The 22,948-nt window shown below is 46.2% G+C and overlaps 1 protein-coding gene across 9 annotated transcripts in view; it reads left to right on the top strand.

Annotated features, from left to right (window-relative positions):
• The window catches only part of FAM227A (family with sequence similarity 227 member A), a 76,494-nt gene that overhangs the window by 9,176 nt on the left and 44,370 nt on the right, over nt 1–22,948 (top strand). For 5 of the 9 annotated variants that reach the window (XR_008517762.2, XM_054543463.2, XM_054543458.2 and 2 more), the window contains exons 3-9: nt 1,262–1,344; nt 7,057–7,126; nt 7,966–8,042; nt 10,188–10,334; nt 17,376–17,477; nt 17,970–18,074; nt 19,950–20,073. Coding sequence is in view for 8 of the 9 variants with exons in the window: in XM_054543463.2 (XP_054399438.1) it covers nt 1,262–1,344; nt 7,057–7,126; nt 7,966–8,042; nt 10,188–10,334; nt 17,376–17,477; nt 17,970–18,074; nt 19,950–20,073 (708 nt within the window). In the remaining variant the exon portion in view is untranslated. The remainder of the gene's footprint in view (nt 1–1,261; nt 1,345–7,056; nt 7,127–7,965; nt 8,043–10,187; nt 10,335–17,375; nt 17,478–17,969; nt 18,075–19,949; nt 20,074–22,948) is intronic. The other 4 variants (XM_054543465.2, XM_054543461.2, XM_054543462.2 and 1 more) reach the window with 3 other exon arrangements.

The raw sequence follows: 22,948 nt of genomic DNA, 5'->3' as shown, positions 1-22,948 counted from the left end.
ACAGGCATGAGCCACCGTGCCTGGCACACAGCATTGTTTTGTTTTATTTTATTTTATTTTATTTTATTTTTGAGATAGAGTCTCTCACCGTCGCACAGGCTAGAGTGCTATGGCACGATCTTGGCTCAATGCAACCTCCACCTCCCGGTTCAAGCGATTCTCCTGCCTGAGCCTCCCAAGTAGCTGGGATTACAGGCACCCGCCACCATGCCCAGCTAATTTTTTGTATTTTTAGTAGAGACGGTGTTTCACTATGCTGGCCAGGCTGGTCTCAAACTCCTGACCTCGTGATCTGCCTGCCTCGGCCTCCCAAAGTGCTGGGATTACAGGAGTGAGCCACTGTGCCCAGCCAGCATTATTTATAATTGCCAAAAAGGATAAATAACTTAAATGTTCAATATCCAAGGAACAGTTAAGTATATTAAGGTGTATCTTCTACATGGATTAGTATAATGTCATTTAAAATGATTATCATAAAGATCCATTAGCCAAAGGGAAAAATGCTCATAATAATGAATGGAAGAGTGGCCAGGCGAGTGAGACTCCATCTCAAAAAATAATCATAATCATAATCATAATCATAATGAGTGGAAGAGAAATCAGAGTAGTAAAACAGGCGTACACTGAGATTGTAAGTACAGACAAAAATAGGTATGTAAGAAATACTGGTAGGAAAGTTCCCAAGTCCTAACAGAGTTGTTAGGGTGGTGGCATTATGGATGGCTCTTTTTCACTTTTTATATGTTCCAAGGTGTCTATAATATGGTCAACTCTCATTTATAATTTGCAAAGTATCTCATTTAAACAAGATAAAGAAATATGGGCTAGGTGCGGTGGCTCATGCCTGTGATCTGAGCACTTTGGGAGGCTGAGGTGAGTGGATCACTTGAGCCCAGGAGTTTGAGATAAGCCTGGGAAACATGGCGAAACTGCGTCTCTACAAGAAATTTTAAAAATAAGCCAGGCTTGGTTGTGTGCGCCGGTAGTCCCAGCTACTTGGGAGGCTGAAGTGGGAGGTTCGATTGAGCCTGGGAGGTCTGCTGCAGTGACCCATGATTGCACCACTGCACTCCAGCATGGGCAACAGAGCGAGGCCCTGTCTCAAAAACAAGGAAGAAAGAAATGTGAAAAATGTGAATGCAAAGAAAATAATTAAGGAGAGACGCTGTGTAGACAGGGGCTGCCCTTCTCACCAGAGAAGCCCCATCCTGTTGTGTGTGTAGTCATAACCCTGAGTTTCCTTAGCAGACTAACCTCCCAGCGTGCCTTATTGGCTCCATGCACCAGGTGAACCAAAAGATTGCTGACATAAATCTGCGTATCGAGCCGTCGGCCAACAGCCTGGTGAGTTACCTGTGCTGGAGCTGAGACAAAGCTTCTGACAGGGAAGGGCCCCAGGGATCATCAAGGTGTCGCAGTGCCCTGGGGCCTCTCCATTTATTTGAAAACATGTTTACACAATTGAGTACTCAAAGTTAATTTAAAAAAAAATTAATAAACTTTTTTTTTTTTGAGACGGAGTCTCGCTTTGTTGCCAGGCTGGAGTGCAGTGGCGCAATCTTGGTTCACTGCAACCTCTGCCTCTTGGGTTCAAGCGATTCTCCTGCCTCAGCCTCCCAAGCAGTTGGGACTACAGGTGCGTGCCACCATGCCCAGCTAATTTTTGTATTTTTTAGTAGAGACGGGGTTTCACCATGTTGGCCAGGATGGTCTTGATCTCTTGACCTCGTGATCTGCCCACCTCGGCCTCCCAAAGTGCTAGCAATACAGGCATGAGCCCGGCCAATAAACTTTATTTATTTATTTTTGAGACAGAGACTTGCTTTATCGCCAGGCTGGAGTACAGTGGTGTGATGTCGGCTCACTGCAACCTCCGCCTCCCAGGTTCAAGCAATTTTCCTGCCTCAGTCTCCCGAGTAGCTGGGACTACAGCCATACACCACCATGCCTGGCTAATTTTTTGTATTTTAGTAGAGACAGGGTTTCACCATGTTGGTTAGGCTGGTCTCGAACTCCCGACCTCAAGTGATCCACCCACCTCAGCCTCTCAAAGTGCTGGGATTACAGGTGTGAGCCACCGCGCCCGGCCTAAACTTTATTTTTTAGAGCAGTTATAAGTTCACAGCGAAATGGAGCAGAAAGTACAATTTTCTCCTACACCCTCTGCTCCTGCACATGCACAACCTCCGCCACTGTTGACATCATTCCGCACCATAGTGGCACATTTGTTAGAATTAACGGACCTACATTGTTACATCACCATCACTCAACATTCAGAGTTTACAGTAGGATTCATTCTTGGTGTTGTACATTCTACGAATTTGGACAAATACATAATGACATATATCTACCATTGTAGTGTCATATAGAATAGTTTCACTGTCCTAAAAATCCTCTGTACTCCACCTGTTCATCTCTTTTTACTCCCTAACCCCTGGGAACCACTGTTGTTTTTACTCTCTCCATAGTTATACCTTTTCCATAATGCCATATGGTTGGAATCATATAGTACGTAACCTTTTTACATTGGCTTCTTTCACTTAGTATGCTTTTTAGTTTCCTCCACATCTTTTTTTTTTTTTTTTTTTTTGAGATGGAATCTTGCACTCTCGCCCAGGCTGTAGTGCAGTGGCGTGATCTTGGCTCACTGCAAGTTCTGCCTCCCGGGTTCATGCCATTCTCCTGCCTCAGCCTCCCAATAGCTGGGACTACAGGTGCCCGCCACCATACCAGGCTAATTTTTTGTATTTTTAGTAGAGGCAGGGTTTCACCGTGTTAGCCAGGATGGTCTCGATCTCCTGACCTTGTGATCCGCCTGCCTTGGCCTCCCAAAGTGCTGGGATTACAGGCGTGAGGCACCGCGCCCGGCCAGTTTCCTCCACATCTTTTCATGGCTTGATAGTTCGTTTCTTTTTAGTGCCAAATATTCCATTGTCTGAATGTACCATGGTTTATCTGTCCACTACTTAGGGACATCTTGGTTGCCTCCAAGTTTTGGCAATTACGGATAAAACTGCTATAAGCATCCATGTCCAGGTCTTTGTGTGGGCATAAGTTTTCACTTCATGTAAGTAAATACTAGGGAGCACAATTGCTGGATCTTATGGTGAGAGTTAAGTTTAGTTTTGTAAGAAACCGGCAAACTCTCTTCCAAAATGGTGTTAACATTTTTCCTTCCCACCCGCAGTGAATGAGGGTTCCTGTGGCTCCACATCCTCACCAGTATTTGGTGTTGTCAGTGTTCTAGATTTTGGTCATTTTAATTGGTGTGTAGTGGTATCCCATTGTTGTTTTAATTTTCATTTCCCCAATGACATACATCTTTTTATATGCTTATTTATAATCTGTAGATCTTTGTTGAGGTGTCTGTTCAATCTTTAGTGCCACCCCCCCCCCACTATTTTTTTTTTTTTTTGAGACAGAATCCTGCTCTGTCACCCAGGCTGGAGTGCAGTGGTGTGATCTTGGCTCACTGCAACCTCTACCTCCCTGGTTCAAGTGATTCTCCTGCCTCAGCCTCCTGAGTAGCTGGGATTACAGGCACCCACCACCACTCCCGTCTAATTTTTTGTATTTTTAGTAGAGACGGGGTTTCACCATGTTGGCTAGGCTGGTCTTGACCTCCTGACCTCAGGTGTTCCACCCGCCTCAGCCTCCCAAAGTGCTGAGATTACAGGCGTGAGCCACCATGCCCAACCTTTAGCCCATTTTTTAATCAGGTTATTTTCTTACTGTTGAATTTTAAGATTTCTTTTAATATTCTGTTTTGGGTTTTTTTTTGTTTTTGTTTTTGTTTTTTTGAGACGGAGTCTCACCCTGTCACCCAGGCTAGAGTGCAGTGGTACAATCTGGACTCACTGCAACCTCCACCTCCTGGGTTCAAACGATTCTCCTGCCTCAGCCTCCCTAATAGCTGGGATTACAGACATGTGGCACTACGCCCAGTTAATTTTTGTATTTTTAGTAGAGATGTGGTTTCACCATGTTGGCCAGGCTGATCTCAAACTCCCAACCTCAAGTGATCCGCTCACCTCGGCCTCCCAAACTGCTGGGATTACAGGCGTGAGCCACCGCGCCCGGCCTCTTTGAATATTTTGGATAACAGCCTTTTGTTGGATTTTTTTGCAAATATTTTCTCCTAGTATGTGACTTGTCACTTCATTCTCTTGACAGTGTCTTTTCACAGAGCAGAAATTTTTAATTTTAATGAAATCTAACATCAATTCCTTCATGGATTGTACCTTCTGTGTCATATCTAAAAAGTCATGGCCAGACCCAAGGTCACCTAGGTGTTCTCCTGTTGTCTTCTAGGGGTTTTACAGTTTATGTTTACATTTGATTTTGATTCATTTTGAGTTCATTTTTGTGATGGCTGGAGTTTTTACCTCTCAGGGTGTCTACACTGAGTCTCCAGAATTCATTTGTGACAGTTTTGGCTTTGCTACTGGTTCCCATGGAGGTTTCTGCCCATGGGTTTATTCTCCTGCCAGTTGTGATTCTCTGTATCTACCTGCCTGTTTTCAGGCAGTAGTTTGCCCTGTGACCTCACTTCTCTGAATGATCTAAGAAGAGTTGTTGATTTTTCAGTTTATTCAGGTTTACTTATTATTGGGACAGAATGGTGACTTATGAGATCCTTACATGTGGACCTGAAATGAGAAGTCTGAAGGTTAATTTTGGTACATTTTTATTGGGAAAAAATACAAACCCTTCAATAATTCTCAAACACACACACACACACATACACACACACACATCTTTTCGGGAGGCAGGAGTGCTAAATGTTAAGCAAGTAGCTGTTGTGTAGCAGGCTCCCACAAGATGGAAGAATACAGGCGTGAATCATCTGTAAGTGTCTTTTTGGCTATTTTGGGTTTTGGCAATGGCGTGTATTTGTTTCTTATTTTTAACTGCACTTAAGAAATCTGAGGCATAAATCTAAAGAGCTCTAAGATACGGAGATAGAGAGATTTGAAAATGAGAACAGCAAAGAAATGTCAACCAACCAACAAGTCGCTACTAAAGACCTGCTTCTCGACGGTCCTGGGTATATTTTTTGGGGGGTCAGTTTCACACGCTGCTCAGACTGGATGGCCCCTTACAGCTCACTTACTCATGGTGGCTATGAGGCAGAGGATTACAATGATGAAGATTTACTCTTTGAGAGATCCTGTGAGCTGCAGGCAAGTTCGCCTGCAGATTTTTCTTTCTTTCTTTCTTTTTTTTTTTTTGAGATGGAGTTTCACTCTTGTCGCCCAGGCTGGAGTGCAATGGTGCGATCTCAGCTCACTGCAACCTCCGCCTCCCAGGTTGAGGCAATTCTCCTGCCTCAGCCTCCCAAGTAGTGGGATTATAGGCACATGCCACCATGCCCGGCTAATTTTTTATTCAGGAGCCACTATAAATGCATAAAAAATCCAGGGCCCAATGCAGACCCAGGAAATAAGCATCTCTAATGCAAAGGCCCGGGAACCTGTGTATTTGAATACTTCCCCAAAATGCCAGTCATTGGTCTGGTTTGGGAGTTGCGTTCTTGGAGAACAGCCCTGCTTGTAGGCCCTGAAGTCATCTCAAAGGTAAACTCAGCCCAGTGCTGGTCTTATCATCTTTCCCCCCAAAACTTGTTCTTCTTTCAGCATTCAACTATCCTTTCTACCCTCTTTCTGTGCAAATCTTATCCATCCTTCCTGGCCATGCAGTGTCTGCTACAATGACATTGGTAAAGATCAGAGATATTGCTATATTGCTACAGTGACTCATACCCATCCAGTTCATTCCTCATGCCTTAAATTTCAGCTTACTTAATTGGAGCAACAATGTTAATACATAGACTAACCCCTGTGACCGCCCCCCCACCACTGGCACACACACATACACACACCCCTGCACACATGCCCAGTACCTTTCACTCATGCAGACCAGGGAGTGCTGATGCAAGGGAAAGATGGGGGAGGCCTGGAGAGGTATTTCCCAGTTTATCAAGCTCAGGAGCCTGATGCCGCAGACACTCATGTCCGCCTCTTCTGGGCAGTCCTCTGTGACTGCTCTGGCCTACACTGACCTCACTTCTTTGATTCGTAATCACAGCAGTTTAGCATTTAATTGTTCACGAGTGCTGATTTGGCTCTCCAAATAGAGTGTAAGTCCCTTGAGGGCAAAAACACAGACTCATACTTGTTTGTTAACTTTGTTATCCAAGCTCATTGCTGGACTCTTGGTTGACAATCAGTGCAACTTGGGTCACTAGCATTCATTTTTCTTTCTTCCTTTTCAGGGAGTAGGAGGATGGGGGTGGGGAAGAGTCAGAGATCAAGAGAAGTCTCTCTTGAGAGGTCAAGGGTTCAATACCCCTTATTGAACAGCTCCTATCTGGTAGCCTCTTTGCCAGTGTTTTAAAATACATTAAACACTTTATTTTTGACCCTTATAAGAACCCTAGAAGAGGCTGGGCATGGTGGCTCACACCTGTAATCCCAGCACTTTGGGAGGCCAAGGCAGGCGGATCACGAGGTCAGGAGATCGAGACCATCCTGGCTAACATGGGTGAAACCCCATCTCTACTAAAGATACAAAAAATTAGCCAGGCGTGGTGGCGGGCGCCTGTAGTCCGAGCTACTCGGGAGGCTGAGGCAGGAGAATGGCGTGAACCCAGGAGGCGGAGCTTGCAGTGAGCCAAGATCGCACCACTGCACTCCAGCCTGGGCGACAGAGAGAGACTCCGTCTCAAAAAAAAAAAGAACCCTGAAAGATAGATATTATTATCCCCCTTTTACAAAGAGATTAAATAATAGCTTGTTTAATTTCTAATTCCTGCTGTAAATCACATACTACTCCTAGAAGAAGGGGCAGTGTGAGATAGTGGGAACACTCTGGGGGATGATGTCAGTGACATTGAGGCCACCAGGACTTACCACCTGGAGAAAGACAAGGCACTGGCCACAAACTTTGCTCCAGGTCTTTTGTGCACCAACAAGAGAAAAGGCCCAGACCCTGACCCCACCCTTCTCCAGGATTTGCATTAATCCCTAATGCCCCCCTTTTTCTTGGTTTTTGAAGGCAATTGAGAGATTTGAGTTGGAGAAGAAGGCTTTAAGAGAGAAAACTCGCAGCAGTCCAGGAGACAAAGGCAAAAACCTTTCCCTTAGCCTTGATGCTGTTTTCATGGGGTTTGTTTTTTTTAGTATCTAAAATGCAACTGAGTAGGAATCCCAAGTTTCAGATGAGGATGTTTCTGTCTTCTTCTGAAGGAGCCTTCAATCTGACTTCTTGACATTGGGCAAGGAAGGAGGGAGGGGCAGTGCCATTTAGAGACCACCTACATGTGATGCCAGGTGCTTTTATCCACATTCTCTTGGGTTTTTTGTTTGTTTGTTTGTTTTGAGACAGAGTCTCGCTCTGTCACCCAGGCTGGAGTGCAGTGGCATAATCTCAGCTCACTGCAACCTCCGCCTCCCGGGTTCAAGCAATTCTCCTGACTCAGCCTCCTGAGTAGCTGGGATTACAGGGGTTCGCCACCACGCCCAACTAATTTTTGTATTTTAGTAGAGACGGGGTTTCACCATGTTGGCCAGGCTGTTCTTGAACTCCTGGCCTCAAGTGATCCGCCCACCTCAGCCTCTCAAAATGCTGGGATTACAGATGTGAGCCACTGCGCCCGGCCCCTTGTTAAATTTTCATAACACCTGGGAGGTAGGTACCATTTAATATATTTTATAGATGAGGAAACAGCCTTGGAGGGAGGGGAGTAACTTACCTAAAGTCACAGTGTGTCTGCTCCTCCTTGCTGTTTCTCTGGATCAAGTGGTCTAATCAGATAAGTCGGCAACACAGTTGGGATCTATGAGACTAGTAGTAGGAGTATCCTCTGGCAGCTCAGGTGGAATGAAAAAGCACAGTTGTAAGCACCTCACAGCTGTGGACAGACCCTGTGGTTACTCGTTTATCTCTTTCTCCATTTTTCTGCAGTCAAGAGACAAAGAAAATCTCAGTATTCCTGCAAAGGCTCCGAACTCAGACATGCCAGATCTTCTGTTATAAAAAGGGTAAGGGATCTACTGCTGGGTCTGTTTCTGACCGGCTTCTGCTAGGCATGAAATAAAGATTTTATTCCTGGGGAGGAGAATACTTGGCGCCTGGGTAGTGATTATGAAGGAAAATCGCAGAGCTCCTGAATCTAGAATTTCTCATAACACCCTCAAAAGGGCAGAGCTGACCCCAGCCTCAGAATAGGGAGGGTGACAGAGGTCATGTGTCTGTTTATTTTTGGAACTTAGAAGGTGTCTCAGCTCAGAGATGTTCAGGTCTAATCCAGAGCCACCGTGCCATGCAGCTCAAAGGGGCTGTCCACACTGCAGGCTCCTGTGCGGCTGCTCTGAGTCACACCCCATGCTAGTTGTGCTACTGCAGAGTTGCTGCGGATGCCTCAGGAAGCTGAGATTCAGGAGCAGAAGGTCACTTGTCACGGGGTCATGCAGCTCACTGATGGCAGGCCCCACTTCCTGCTCAGTCCTCTGACTTGAGACAGGCTCTGCCCACTGCCTCCCCTGCAGCAATCTGGCCCCACCGCACAGCCCCCATTTCAGATCCTCCTTGGCTTGTTCTTTATTTCTTTTTTTTTTTCTTTTTTTTTTTTGAGATGGGATCTCTCTCCGTCACCCAGGCTGGAGTGCAGTGGCACGATCTCAGCTTACTGCAACCTCCGCCCCCAGGGTTCAAGTGATTCTCCTGCCTTAGCCTCCCAAGTAGCTGGGATTAAGACATGCACCACCATACCTGGCTAAATTTGCATTTTTGGTAGAGATGGGGTTTCACCATGTTGGCTAGGCTGGTCTCGAACTCTTGACCTCAAGTGATCTGTCCATCTCAGCCTCCCAAAGTGCTGGGATTACAGGCCTGAGCCACCGTGCCCAGCCCTTAGCTTGTTCTTTATACCGCCTAGGTCTTAAGTATCCAAACCTTTAAATGCTAGGGAATCCGAAACAGTATGTTGTTCTTATCCTTCTTACACCTTTTAGCCTAGGAAATTCCAAAACAGCACAAGGCCTAAGGGGGGTGTAAGTCTGCATTGGAACTGTCATACAATCCATTGATGGTGGCTGAGCTAAGTGTCCTGCAAAGGTGGCACAGCCAACACATGGCAGCTGTGACTCCAGTCGTCTGACTCAGAGTCAGTGCCGTGAATCATGAACTGTTCTTTCATTGACCATGGCCAGAGCCCAGTTAGGAAGTCAGCTGGGCCATCCAGGTGTTTCAGTGGGCACCTTTGGGTGGTGGTAATTAGTTTCCTGTTTTCCATATTTTTACATTTTTTATAGTCATCATGTTTTAGTTTTATCCTAAAAATCATTTAATGATATATATTAACCACAAAGATAGTAATATCCAATATTAGCATTTGAAGAAATTCACACTAAATAACCCCAAAGGGAGGGGAACTACATGCTCCAAGCTATTTGTGATATTAGTAGTAATTGGAAGTAATCAGTGAGTAGTTAATTAAATTATAGCACATCTTAACAGGATATATCATCTTAAATGATAATTTTGAAGACAACATAACTACATGAAAATCTAAAGTGAAGTAGATAAAGCAGGACATAAAAATCACATATATATTTTACTTCTTAGAATGATCAAAGTCAGCCAGATGAATCATATATAAATCATATTACGATTGAAGTTACGTATTTGTGTTCGTGTAGATTTCCTCAAATCATATAAGGGAAAACAGAAATAATGTAGATAGCACTTTGGGAGGCTGAGGCAGGTGGATCACCTGAGGTCAAGAGTTCGAGACCAGCCTGGCCAACATGGTGAAACCCTGTCTCTACTAAAAATACAAAAAATTAGCTGGGCATGGTGGCGGGCGCCTGTAATCCCAGCTACTCAGGAGGCTGAGGCAGGAGAATTGCTTGAACCAGGAGGCAGAGGTTGCGGTGAGTCGAGATCACACCATTGCCCTCCAGCCTGGACAACAAGAGTGAAATTTCGTCTCAAAAAAAAAAAAAAAGAAAAGAAATAATGTAGATAGGAGTTTGGAAGGGGTCCTGGGATCCTAAACACCCCTCATTTTCTCAACATTGTATAAGGTTGTTATATTGTCTTCATAATAAAGAGGGGAAGCTAGCCTATTGTTTCACACTGTCAAAATGTGAACCCCATTTTCATATTCTGCTCTTTTGCTTCAGAAAACAGCAGATAAAAATCTGCTGGTGGAGCTGTACCAGTATTCCAACTTTAACAGCTCCAAGCCAAACAAGCTTCCGAATGGTGTGGACTTCTGTGACATGGTGGGCAACGTGGTCCGGGCTGAGAGAGACTGCCTTAGTGGCAAGGTAAGGAAAAAGCAGTGCCTACCCTGAGTTTGCCAACCCATGGGGCAAATGCAGCTGTCACCCTTTCACACCCCAGGAGAAACTGAGGAACTCACCTAGGGCCACAAGCTTGCAGGTGTCTGAGCTGAGCTAGGAACCCTAGCCCAGCCTCACTGCAAAACCTAGATTCCTTCTACCAGAGCAACAGTCTTCAGACTGTTTTGATCACATATCCTACTGGTGTGCAATTTTTATCACAAACCCTCATTGAAATGTGTCTGTTTATAAATTATGTACTTATTCTGTTGCCAATCACTACAATGCATATTAGTATGCTTAATTGCTCTTTTTTTCTTTTCTTTTCTTTTCTGTTTCCTTCTTCCCTCCCTCCTTCCTTTTTTCTTTCTTTCTTTCTTTCCTTCTTTCTCTCTCTCTCTCTTTCTCTCTCTCTCTCTTTCTCTCTTTCTTTCTTACTTTTTTGAGACAGGGTCTCCCTTTGTCACCCAGGCTGGAATGCAGTGGCACTATCATAGCTCACTGCAGCCTCAAACTCCCAGACTCAGGTTGATCCTCCCGCCTCAACCTCCTGAGTAGCGTGCACCACCACACTGGCTAGTTTTTTAAAAATTTTTTTTGTAGAGACAAGGTCTTGCTAGGTTGCCCAAGGCTAGTCTCAAACTCCAGGGCTCAAGCCATCTTCCCCTCCCCATCCTCGGCCTCCCAAAGTGCTGGGATTACAGGTGTGAGCCACTATGCCCAGCCAATTGCTTTTCTTTCTTATGTAGACATTAGTTAGAATATTTTCTTCTCACCCTCTGGGGGTGAGTATGCTTCCTTGCAGAGCTGCGCACTAGAGCCTGCTAGGTTCCTTGGGAAGAAAGCAAGGAAGTATTCTAAGGCCCAGAGGAACCTGTTTGCTCAGGTGACACAAACACTGGCAACTCTGGAGATGGGAGATCCTTGCAGGGAGGTCTTGGAGAAGGGAGGAAGCCCAGGAAATGGTCTTGGCTGCTGTACAGCTGTGCCTCATGGCTCTTCATCATCACACAACTCTGTTGTCCTCAAAGCAGCTCTGATCATTGTCCCCGAGCTCCTAACCAGTCACCCCACCATTCCTGAGACCTAGTATCTCAGTCTGTTCTACCTGTAGTTCTCACTGCTGCTTTGCACCATACCCCATCTCTCTATCTCTGTCTCCCTCTCCTTCTCCTCATGCCCTTCCCTCCTCTCTAATTTTTTTTTTTTTTTTTTTTTTTTGAGACATAGTCTCGCTCTGTCGCCAGGCTGGACGGAGTGCAGTGGCGTCATCTCAGCTTACTGCAAGCTCTGCCTCCCTGATTCAAGTGATTCCCCTGCCTGAGATTACAGGCATGTGTCACCACACCCAGCTAATATTTGTATTTTTATTAGAGACGAGGGTTTCACTATGTTGGCCAGGCTGTTCTTGATCTCCTGACCTTGTGATCCGCCCACCTCAGCCTCCCAAAGTTCTGGGATTACAGGTGTGAGCCACGGCGCCCGGCCCCCTCCTCTCTTCTTCATGGCTTCTTCCTGCTGCCTTCTCTCTGGGCTATTTCGGTCCCATCTGTTTCTTGCATTCTGACTTCCTAAGAGATGATCTGTTTGGGCCAGTCACTGCCCAGAATGACAGTACTGTTTGCTGGCATGGCCTGCAGTCAGTCAGCGGAAGGGGCGCTGGTCTCTGGGCCTGGCAGCGGCGGCCCAGGTGTTGGGCACCTGATTCCCTTTGCTCCTGCTTTCCTCAGGGGAGAGCCAGTAGGAGGGACAGGTGCACAGAGCATCACGTTCTCTACAGGACAGTGTACAAAGATGCTTACCACAACGTTCATTACAATAGCAAGGAAGTGGAAAGCAGTACATCGGGGTGGTTAAGCGCCTCTCTGAGCTCTAATTTCTTCTCCTGTAAAATGGAGATAAAAACGGTCTCTACCTTGCGGTGTTATTGTGAAATAAATAAGATAATGCATATAAAGGTGCCTGGCACAGTGCTAAAAGTCATAAATTCTAAGAAAATGGTAGTTTGTGTGATTAGTGTTATTAGAAACAGTTTAATGGTCAATAATAGAGGAACAGCACGGTCATTTTTCACATCTGGATCATGGACCGTGTAGCCATATGATAAAATGTGATGATAAAAGTGAATGTTTATAAAGAGTGTATTTTAACATTTCATGCTGTGATGTTGAATGAAAAGTATCAGTATGGAAAACTCTCTACAATTCAATTTTTTTTTTTTTTTTTTTTTTTTTTTTTGAGACAGAGTCTTGCTCTGTCTCCCAGGCTGGAGTGCTGTTGCACGGTCTCAGCTCACTGCAACCTGCACCTCCTGGGTTCGAGCAATTCTCCTGTCTCAGCCTCCTGAGTAGCTGGGACTACAGATATGCAGCCACCATGCCTGGCTAATTTTTTGTATTTTTAGTAGAGACAGGGTTTCCCCATGTTGGCCAGGCTGGTCTTGAACTCCTGACCTCAAGTGGTCCACCTGCCTCAGCCTCCCAAAGTGCTGGGATCACAGGTGTGAGCCACCACGCCTGGCCAACAATTCAATCTATGTAAGTGCACATGTGGGAAAATTTTAGATGAAATACATAGATATTACCACTGGTCGCTGAGTGATAAGGTTATAAGATTATAGGCCGGGCACGGTGGCTGACGCCTGTAATCCCAGCACTTTGGGGGGCCAAGGTGGTGGGATCACGAGATCAGGAGATCAAGACCATCCTGGCCAATGTGGTGAAACCCTGTCTCTACTAAAAATACAAAAATTAGCCAGGCGTGGTGACACACGCCTGTAATCCCAGCTACTCGGGAGGCTGAGGCGGGAGAATTGCTTGAACCCGGGAGGCGGAGGTTGCAGTGAGCCAAGATGGCACTACTGCACTCCAGTCTGGGGATATAGTGAGACTCCATCTCAAACAAACAAAAAAAAATTATAGTTGTTTTCCTCCTTTTACTTCTTCTATTTTCAAATTGTCTGTAAGAAGCACATGGAGTTGTGCTTCTTGTACCCGCTGTTCCTGCGCAGTTTGCCTTGACAGACTGCCTGGGCACAGCCTGAGTGTTCACAGTTCATTTGTGGGGTGGGAAGCCCCCAAGGACAGAGACTGCTATGTTATTTAATGCCCCATTTTTGAGGTCCTATGAGGAATGTTTTCCTTCAGACTTACTACAAATAAAATTGTGCAACTCCCGGAATGCTTTCAGCCTTAAAGCTGATACTGTTTCTTGCTTTTCTTTGGCTCCCAGGAAACTCAAAGCAAATTTGTGCCCCGTCTTCGAAAGGACCTTCTTCTACCCTGCTTAGGGGCCATGTCAAACTTTCACTCACCTCCTCAAATCTTCTCCTCCGTTACCTCCCCTCACTCTTGGCATCAGCTGTGCCTCTGCTTTAGGGAGTCTGGGGGCTGCCAGCAACCCTGAGCTCCACAAGGACAAAAGCCTTTCCCACCTTGCCCCATCTGGGAGTGCCGTCTCAGCTCCGCACCAGGCCTCGCCTGGGACTTCTTGGAGGAGCTGTCCACACATGCTGGCTTCATGTTCTCATCTCCATTCTCTTCATCCAGCTGCAGCCTGGGTTCCCACCCTCACCCACTGCTGAAAGTGTCCCGAGTCAATCATTAGCTTTCACCTTATCGAATCTAAAGATTGTGTTTCTGTTGTTATTAGATGACCTCTGGTAGAACTGACCCAGAGGACAACTCCCTGCATTTTGAAGTTCTTTCCCCTTTGGTTTTGGTGGGTCATTCTCCCTGTATGCAAACAGCACTATCTTGGTGTCCCAGGCCCCTTTACCACCCATGTTCTTTGAGACCCCTCCCTTCTGCTCTCTGTCTTCTCCCTCTGCACAAACCCTAGGGGGCAGGTGGACCTTGGTCATTGTCTTAGTCTCTTTGTGCTGCTATCACAGAATTTCTGAGACTGGTAATTTATAAAGAACAGAGATTTCTTTCTTTCAGTTCTGGAGGCTGGCAGGTTCAAGATCAAGGAGCCACATCTGGTGAGGGCCTTCGTGCTGTGTTATCCCATGGTAGAAGATGGAAGAGAGAGGGGGCGAAGGGACTGAAATTGCTTTTGTAACTGACCCACCTCCAGATAACCACATTAATCCATTCATGAGGGTGGAGCCCTCTAACCCAATCACCTCTTCTTAGGCCCCAGCTTCCAACACTGTTGCACTGGGGATTAAGTTTCTAATACATGAACTTTGGGGAACACATTCAGACCATAGCAATCATATTCCCACATGAGACCAATCACTACTTCAGAATTGTGTCACTTCCTCCAAGGCCTTCGCTACACTGCAGACTCCCATATCCCTCCATCCCTCTGCCTCTAACCTCAGTGCCCCTCGGGCTCTCATACCCATCCGTTCTGCTTTTCCTCCAGGGTTCCCCGTCTTGTTGAAAACACAGCTTTCCACCTGGGCATCAGCCAATCTCCTCCCTTACCCTCAACTCTACCTCTGCGCACTCTTAGAAAGATTTAACTACCGTCTTTCCTGTGTCTCCGCCCCTTCCCACTGGCCACTGTCAAGTTCAGGCACCACAACTTCCTGTCTGGGTTACTGTGTCTTCTGTCCAGCTTGCTGTCTGCCTTGCAGTTCTAATCCCCTCCAGTGCGTCTTGTACACTGCCACCAGGGATCTTTCTAGAACACCAATGTCACAGTGTTCTGCCCTGTTAAAAATGTCTCAGCACCAGTGCCTTTTCTCCCCCTGTCCAGTTTCACAACCGCTCCCAATCCCGGCACCAGGCACCTCATAGCCTGGCTCCTGCTTGCTCTTTCGCCACCGGCACCCAGTGCTTCCACTGCACAGAAACCCCTTGGAGTACCCCACATGTGTCAAGTGCTTCCATAGCCTCTGCACACGCTTTCCCCCTCTCTGAGGAGCTCTCAGCTCTCCCTTCATCATGCAGATATTTTCTTACATCGTATTTTATTTTTGACTCGAGGGTACCTGTGCATGTGTGTGACATGAGTATATTGCATACTGGTGAGGATTGGGCTTCTAGTGAACCCATTTCCCAAATAGCAAACATTGTACCAGACAAGTTATTTTTCAACCCTCGTCCTCATCATCCTCCCCCTTTTGAGAATTCCCCGTGTCTGTTGTTTCCATCTTTATGTCCATGCATACCCAGTGTTTAGCTCCCACTTATAAGTGAGAACATGCAGTATTTGGTTTTCTGTTTCTGAGTTAGATCACTTAGGATAGTGCCTCCAGCTCCATCCATGTTGCTGCAAAAGACACTATATCATTCTTTGTTTATGGCTGCATCATCCAGTTTTTGTTTTGTTTTGTTTTGTTTTTTGAGACAGACTCTCGCTCTGTCGCCCAGGCTGGAGTAGAGTGGTACAATCTCGGCTCACTGCAACCTCCGCCTCCCAGGTTCAAGTGATTCTCCTGCCTCAGCCTCTTAAGGGCCTGGGATTATAGATGCACATCACCATGACTGGCTAATTTTTGTATTTTTAGTAGAGGCAGGGTTTCGCCACGTTGGCCAGACTGGTCTCGAACTCCTGACCTCAGGTGATCCACCTGCCTCGGCTTCCCAAAGTGTTGGGATTACAGGCGTGAGCCACTGCGCCCGGCCATCCAGTTATTTTTACTCGTAACACTGTCCCGAGACCTGAAGTGCAGATGAGATGCCCTCTCTGGGCTCCACATCCCCCTGGGATGCCTTGTCCCGGGGATCCTATCACACTGTTGTAAATGTCTCTTTATCTATGAAAGCCTGGAGGGCAGGGAGTCTATGGCATCATCTTGAGTACCTGGAGGTGCTCAATAAATATTTGTTGAAGAGCTGACATGAAATCCTTTTTGAAAGGAGGGAGGAGTGTGAATGAATAAACAATCAGTAACTAGTATACTCCTGTCAAGTGTTTCCTGAATGCCTGGTAGTGTTCTAAGCCCTAATAGGAACCACTCATCGAACCTCCACAACAGTCCTTGAGGCGGGGACCATGACCATCTCCATGTGTTGTGTGAAAAAATGGAGCACAGAGGGGTTCAGTAACTTTGCTCAAAGTCACACAGCCAATAAGTGAAAGAGCTGAATTTGAATCCAGGCAGTCTGACACCCAAGTCTGTGCTCTTAATCACTCCACTAGACTGCCAGTCTGAAGAAACACGAGGAAAGGTGAGAAAGACAAAGCAAAGAGCAGCGCTCAGAGAGCTCCTTAAGAGTGGATGAGGCTCGTTTATCCATGCATGTTGATCTTACCTGTGTGGAGGCTGCAGGGGAATGCCACGGGGTCTTTCCCTCTGCATCCCAGAGATGGCAAGAACAGGCTGTCTCCACTCTTCCTGATGGTAAAGGAGAGGCACCTGTGTGTGAGTCTGGGACCAGGCTACTTGCTTTGGAACCTCTTGGCCCATGTAAGCTCAGGCAAGAATGCTGACCTTTCTATACAATAGTACAGTAGGATAACTGTATTACCTACCACTTAGATTGTGGAAAATAAAGTGAGAGGAGGTGCTAGCCCTGGGGCAGATACAGGAAGCATTCACTAAATGGTACATGTTATATTATTATAGTGGGAGCTTTGGAGCCAGGGCAAGGGTGAAGACCCAGTTGTATGACAATGGAAGCTACATCTCTGCTGCTCTGACCTCACAGATAATTCCATTTTAACTTTAGAATTCCATATGCTTACTGCTAACTCAGCAGAATCTTACAGTTCAGTGGTTTATGTTTGCCCATTAACTGCGTTGGTTGGTATTAGTTGCTGTTGGCTGAGTGTAGGAGGTGAGAACTGGAGGTAGTTGGTGTGGAGCAGCTGTCCAGAGTCTAGAGTTGTGGGTTCTAGTCCTGGCTCAGCCACTTGCCACTTTGGTCCTCGGTTTCCTCACCTACGAGATAACAATGTATTCCTCATAAGACTATTATAGGGGTTAAATGAGAGTATGTAAAATTACCTGGGTAGGGCCTCACTAACAGATTAGGTAGTTTTTCTGTTCATTCTAAAATACATTGACTCCAAATGGATTTTTTAAAAAATAACAACAACAATAATAATAATGTGATTTTTTTTTTCAAGCGTTTCTGTTCAGGTAGAGAATTAGAGAAGTTTCTCTCTTCTCCTTCTCCAAGAGCCATCTGGCTGGATAGCTTTTGGTGGATATTTCATGAGAGGTACCAGGTAAATACAAATCTGCTTGTTTCTCTGCCTTGCTTAAGTTATTTTTCTACAGAACCAATTCCATCCTCTTTGACATGAGCTACAAGCCCCTCTGATCCCATGGAGCACCCCGCAGCCTCCCCTGTCACCTGGTCCCCTCCCCTCCCATGCCTCAGCCACACACCCTGTGCTTCAGCCATTGCACAATGCCCTGCGGCTCCCCCAGGCTTTAGGAGCATGGTTGCACGGCTGTCACAGGCAGGGTTGAGAGTAGACCTCAGGACTTCTGGGCCAGCATTAGGGTGCTGTCTTCAACAGCGCTCTGCCTCTGTGTACGTGCTTTGTAAATCTCATCCCCAAAAATGAACACATTATTTCATAAAGCATATGAGGCTAAATATCTTGAGAATAAGATTCTTGGAAATGAAAGCAATACTGATTTAAAAATCCCAGCCCCTTAGTTGTTTCAGCAAGGGACTTTAGTAATTCCTTTTTCATTTCTATTCCTGGCAGCCAAACAAGGAGCTCCAGAATAATCTGTTTGACCGGATAGCCCAGCACTATGCCTTACTTTTGTTTCGTGTACCCAAGTCCCACTATGAAGAGGCGCTCTTAAAAGTGAGCATCAGCCACTATCTAGAAAAAAAGTCACATTAGATTTCTATTCATTTCTGATGCCAAGAGAATGTCTTAAACATTCTTTACATAAGGGAGTAATTAGTAAATTGTCATAATCCATACACTGACTTGCAATGCAGAAGTTATAAAAATACAGTAGAGCTATTTATACTGATTGGGAGATGCAATGATATATTTAAATGAAAAACAAAGCAATTTATACAACTCTATATGATATATATACCTATGAATAGAAAAAAAAACCTGGAAAAATATTTACCAAACTCTTAGCAATGCTTACCACTGGGAAGTGAGGTTATAAGAAACTTTCCCAGCTGGGCATGGTGGCTCACGCCTCTAATCCCAGCACTTTGGGAGGCCAAAGCGGGCGGATCACCTGAGGTCAGGAGTTCAAGACCAGCCTGGTCAACATGGCAAAACCCTGTCTCTACTAAAGATACAAAAATTAGCTGGGAGTGAGTGGCAGGTGCCTGTAATCCCAGCTACTCAGGAGGCTGAGGCAGGGTTCACATAAACCCAGGAGGCGGAGGTTGCAGCGAACCGAGATCGCAGCATTGCACTACAGCCTGGGCAACAGAGTGAGACTGTCTCAAAAAAAAAAACTTTCCCTTTCCATTTTATTATTTATTTTGAGGCAGAGTCTCACTCTGTTGCCCAGGCTGGAGTGCAGTAGCATGATCTCGACTCACTGCAACTTCCAATTCCTGGGTTCAAGCAATTCTCCTGCCTCAGCCTTCCAAGTAGCTGGGATTACAGGTGCGTACCACCACACCCAGCTAATTTTTGTGTTTTTAGTAGAGATAGGGTTTCACCATGTTGGCCAGGCTGGTCTCAAACTCCTGATTTCAAGTGATCTGCCTGCCTCGGCCTCCCAAAGTGCTGGGATTACAGGCGTGAGCCACTGCGCCCAGCCTCCCTTTCCATTTCATATTTTTCTGTAGTATTTAAATAAGCATATAATTTTAAAATTTAAAATGTGACTATACATATATACTTTTTATATAGGTATATATGTATGTATATATGTACTAAAAGGATTGCTAGAAGAAAATATAAGTGAATACTTACATGATTTAGGGATGAGGAAGGACTTTCTTTGTTTTCTTTTCTCTAGAAACAGAGTCTGGCTTTGCTGCCAGGGTGGTGCAATCATAACTCACTGTAGCCTCAGATTCCTGGGCTCGAACTATCTCCCTACCTCAGCCTCCTGAGTAGCTAGGACTACAGGCATGCACCACCACACCTAGCTAATTTTTATATATATATATGTATTTTTTTTTGAGACAGAGTCTCTCTGTCGCCCAGGCTGGAGTACACGGTCGCAGCTCACTGCAACCTCCGCCCTCCTGGTTCAAGTGCTTCTCCTGCCTCAGCCTCCCAGGTAACTGGGATTACAGCCATGCACCACCACACCCAGCTTTTTTTTTTTTTTTTTTTTTTTTTTTTGTATTTTTAGTAGAGACAGAGTTTCACCATGTTGGCCAGGCTGGTCTCAAACTCCTGACCTCAGGTGATCCACCCGCCTCAGCCTCCCAAAGCGCTGTGATTACAGGCATGAGCCACTGCACCCGGCCCCATTGTACTTCTTAGATTGTGTAGATTAAAGAGTATAGCCAAGTGCAGTGGTACACACGTGTATTCCCAGCTACCGAGAAGGCTGAGGCAAGTGAATTAGAGGATCACTTCAGCCAGGAGTTCAAATCCAGCCTGGGTAACACAGTGAGAACATTGTCTCGAAACAAAACAACAACAACAAAAACTATATATAAAAAAAGAAAGTCCTTCCTCATCCCCAAATCATGTAAGCCGGGTGGAAATGTTGAGAATGTTGCCTGAGCTCGGCTTGTTCTGCAGAGGCTGCCATCACTTCTGAGCAAAGCTGTGTACACCAGCTTCTGTTGCTGCTTCCCACAGTCCTGGTTCAACACGCACGAATTCAAGTCTGACATCTGTAACACAATGAGCCTGTGGATTTCAGGTGAGAGGTGACTTTTTTCCACCGGGGAAAGCGATTCTAGAAAAATGTTTTCCACTGGCACCTAGGTATGTTATTGTTTGCTATGACACCCCTTCATGAAGGCATTCTCTCTTTTCTCTCCTTAACATTAAAGAGAGCAAAGTATGTAGTTGGAGCCCCAAGGAATACAAATTTTCCTGCTTCTTCAAAACAGTTCTGAGACATCCCTTCCTAATCCTTTTTTTTTTTTTTTTTTTTTGAGTTGGAGTCTCGCTCGGTCACCCAGGCTGGAGTGCAGTGGTGCGATCTGGGCTCACTGCAACCTCCGCCTCCTGGGTTCAAGTGATTCTCCTGCTTCAGCCTCCTGAGTAGCTGGGATTACAGGCGTGCACCACCATGCCCGGCTAATTTTTGTATTTGTAGTAGAGACAGGGTTTCACCATGTTGGTCAGGCTGGTCTCAACCTCCTGACCTCGTAATCCGCCCGCTTCGGCCTCCCAAAGTGCTGGGATTACAGGCGTGAGCCACGGCGCCCGGCCCCTAATCCCCTTTTTGTGCTCAGCTACATCTACAGGGAGTGAGGGGCCATATCCTAGCAAGATAGCAAAGTTTCCGCACAGCCCTGTTAGTTAACCATGTGCTGTGGGCTGCTGCACCCAGGACTGAGGGACTCAAAAGCAGTATGCGGGTTTAGATCATCCCACCCTTCCACCCCTCCATGTGACCCCCCAGTGGCCAATCATGGTTCTTTCCCTCCAGCACACAAAGGACCAGCTTGATGCGTGCTTTTTCTTTCTTTCTTTCTTTTTTGAGACGGACATCCAGGCTGGAGCGCAGTGGCACAACCTCTGCTCACTGCAACCTCTGCCTTCCGGGTTCACGCCATTCTCCTGCCTCAGCCTCCCGAGTAGCTGGGACTATAGGTGCCCACCACTACGCCCAGCTAATTTTTTGTATTTTTAGTAGAGACGGGGTTTCACTGTGTTAGCCAGGATGGTCTCCATCTCCTGACCTCGTCATCCGCCCGACAAGGCCTCCCAAAGTGCTGGGATTCCAGGCATGAGCCACCGTACCCTTTTTCAACCGCCTCCTAGTCCCCTCCCCCGATCTCAACCTTGACATTTTCTAAGTTCATTAAAAGCTACCATTTATAGAAAGGTTCCTGTGTACCTGGTGCTGTGCTAAGTAAGCACTTTTAAATTTCCTATTGTGTTGGAGCTTCCTAAGATCACCCCCACATTAGAAGATTTGCTAGAAGAACTCATAGGTCTCTGCGTTTAAGTGTAGTCTCGCTATGATTTATTACAGTAATGTAGTAAGGAAATAGAGCTGGATTATAAGGGAAAAAGGTAGAGTTTGGAGGAATCCGTATGCAGACTTCCTTATGCCCCCTCCCTCCCATAAGGAGTCATACAGAACCCACTCATCCCCCTACAACGAAAATCTAGCAACATGTGTGTGTTGCTTCTGCCCAGGGAAGCCCATTAGAGCTGGAGTGCTCAAAGTTTTCATTGGGATAGTCACATAGACACCTCTGTCTGTCACGTACCACGATTCCAGGAAGGCAGTGTTCAGCATAAGCCACGTAGTTTCTACCAACAGTATAGGCACAATGAGCCGTTCTTCTTCCGTTAGAGAGAGTTTTATATCAGTGGAAGAAACTGTTTACTAGCCAGGTTCCCAGAGGCCAGCCAAGGCATCCTCGCAAGCGGGCCTTTCTAAGGATAGCAGTCTCAGGCCTGCTGTGTTAACTCTTTTCTGCACACCCATTTAATCTTTTTTTTTTTTTTTTTTTTTGAGATGGAGTTTCCCTCTTATTGCCCATGCTGGAGGGCAATGGCAGGATCTCTGCCTCCAGGGTTCAAGTGATTCTCCAGCCTCAGCCTCCCGAGTAGATGGGATTACAGGTGCATGCCACCACACCCGGCTAATTTTTGTATTTTTAGTAGAGATGGGGTTTCACCATGTTGGTCAGGCTGGTCTCGAACTCCTGACCGCAGGTGATCCACCTGCCTCGGCCTCCCAAAGTACTGGGATTACAGGCATGAGCACTGAACAAGTGTTCATTCCAGGGCTGTGCCACTCCAAAGCTGGGTCTTTGACCATTATGCCACCCTGCCTCCCATTTTCTGACTGTCTTCTCTTCTGGCCGTTGCACCTTGCTGTTCCCTTTAACGTCCAAGGCTACACCTTCTTATCCCAATTTATCCCCAGTAATAAACCCCCTGTCCACTTTGTCCAATGGAGCCAGCAGCTTTGCATAGTGGCTCAAATGTCTCAAGTAATCCTTGGAAGCATCACTGTCAAACACGTAAAGAGAAACCATTTCTGGCACTAAGCTAAGTGTGATCATGTTAAACAAACATTTACTAAGCACCTACTGTATTTATTATGTGCCAGACCTAGAGCCCTGGAGATATAAAGATGAAGAAGACCCAGTCCCTGTTCTCGGGGAACTCATGGTCTAGCCAGAACAGGGGACATGGAAAACAAATAACTATGATGTCTTCACATTTGCAAAGCATGTCAGGGACTCACACACCTGTGTGTTCTGACCCTTACACCCAGCTGACATGTAGGGCAGGGTCATCATCCCCGTTTTCCAGACGAAGAAGCCAAAGCCCTCTAGAGAGGAAGTGACTCGCCCAAGGCCACGAGGCTAGCATGGGGCAGGGCTAACACTGGAAGCCCAGCCTCCCAGGAGCCAGCAGGGGCTCCCCAGGCCTCTTTTGCAGAAGCGTCCATTTTCACTCTTTTTTAAATTTCTTTTTAAATAGAGACGGGGTCCCACTATGTTGCCTAGGCTGGTCTCCTGGGCTCTCCCACCTTGGCTTCTCGAAGTTCTGGGATTACGGGCGTGATCCACCGCACCCGGCCCCGTTCTCACTCTTGACTC

This window comes from Pongo abelii, chromosome 23 (assembly GCF_028885655.2).
Source record: "Pongo abelii isolate AG06213 chromosome 23, NHGRI_mPonAbe1-v2.0_pri, whole genome shotgun sequence".
Classification (NCBI taxonomy): domain Eukaryota; kingdom Metazoa; phylum Chordata; class Mammalia; order Primates; family Hominidae; genus Pongo; species Pongo abelii.
The sequence above is the reverse complement of the archived record's forward strand: the minus strand, read 5'-3'. Positions and strand labels throughout refer to the sequence as shown.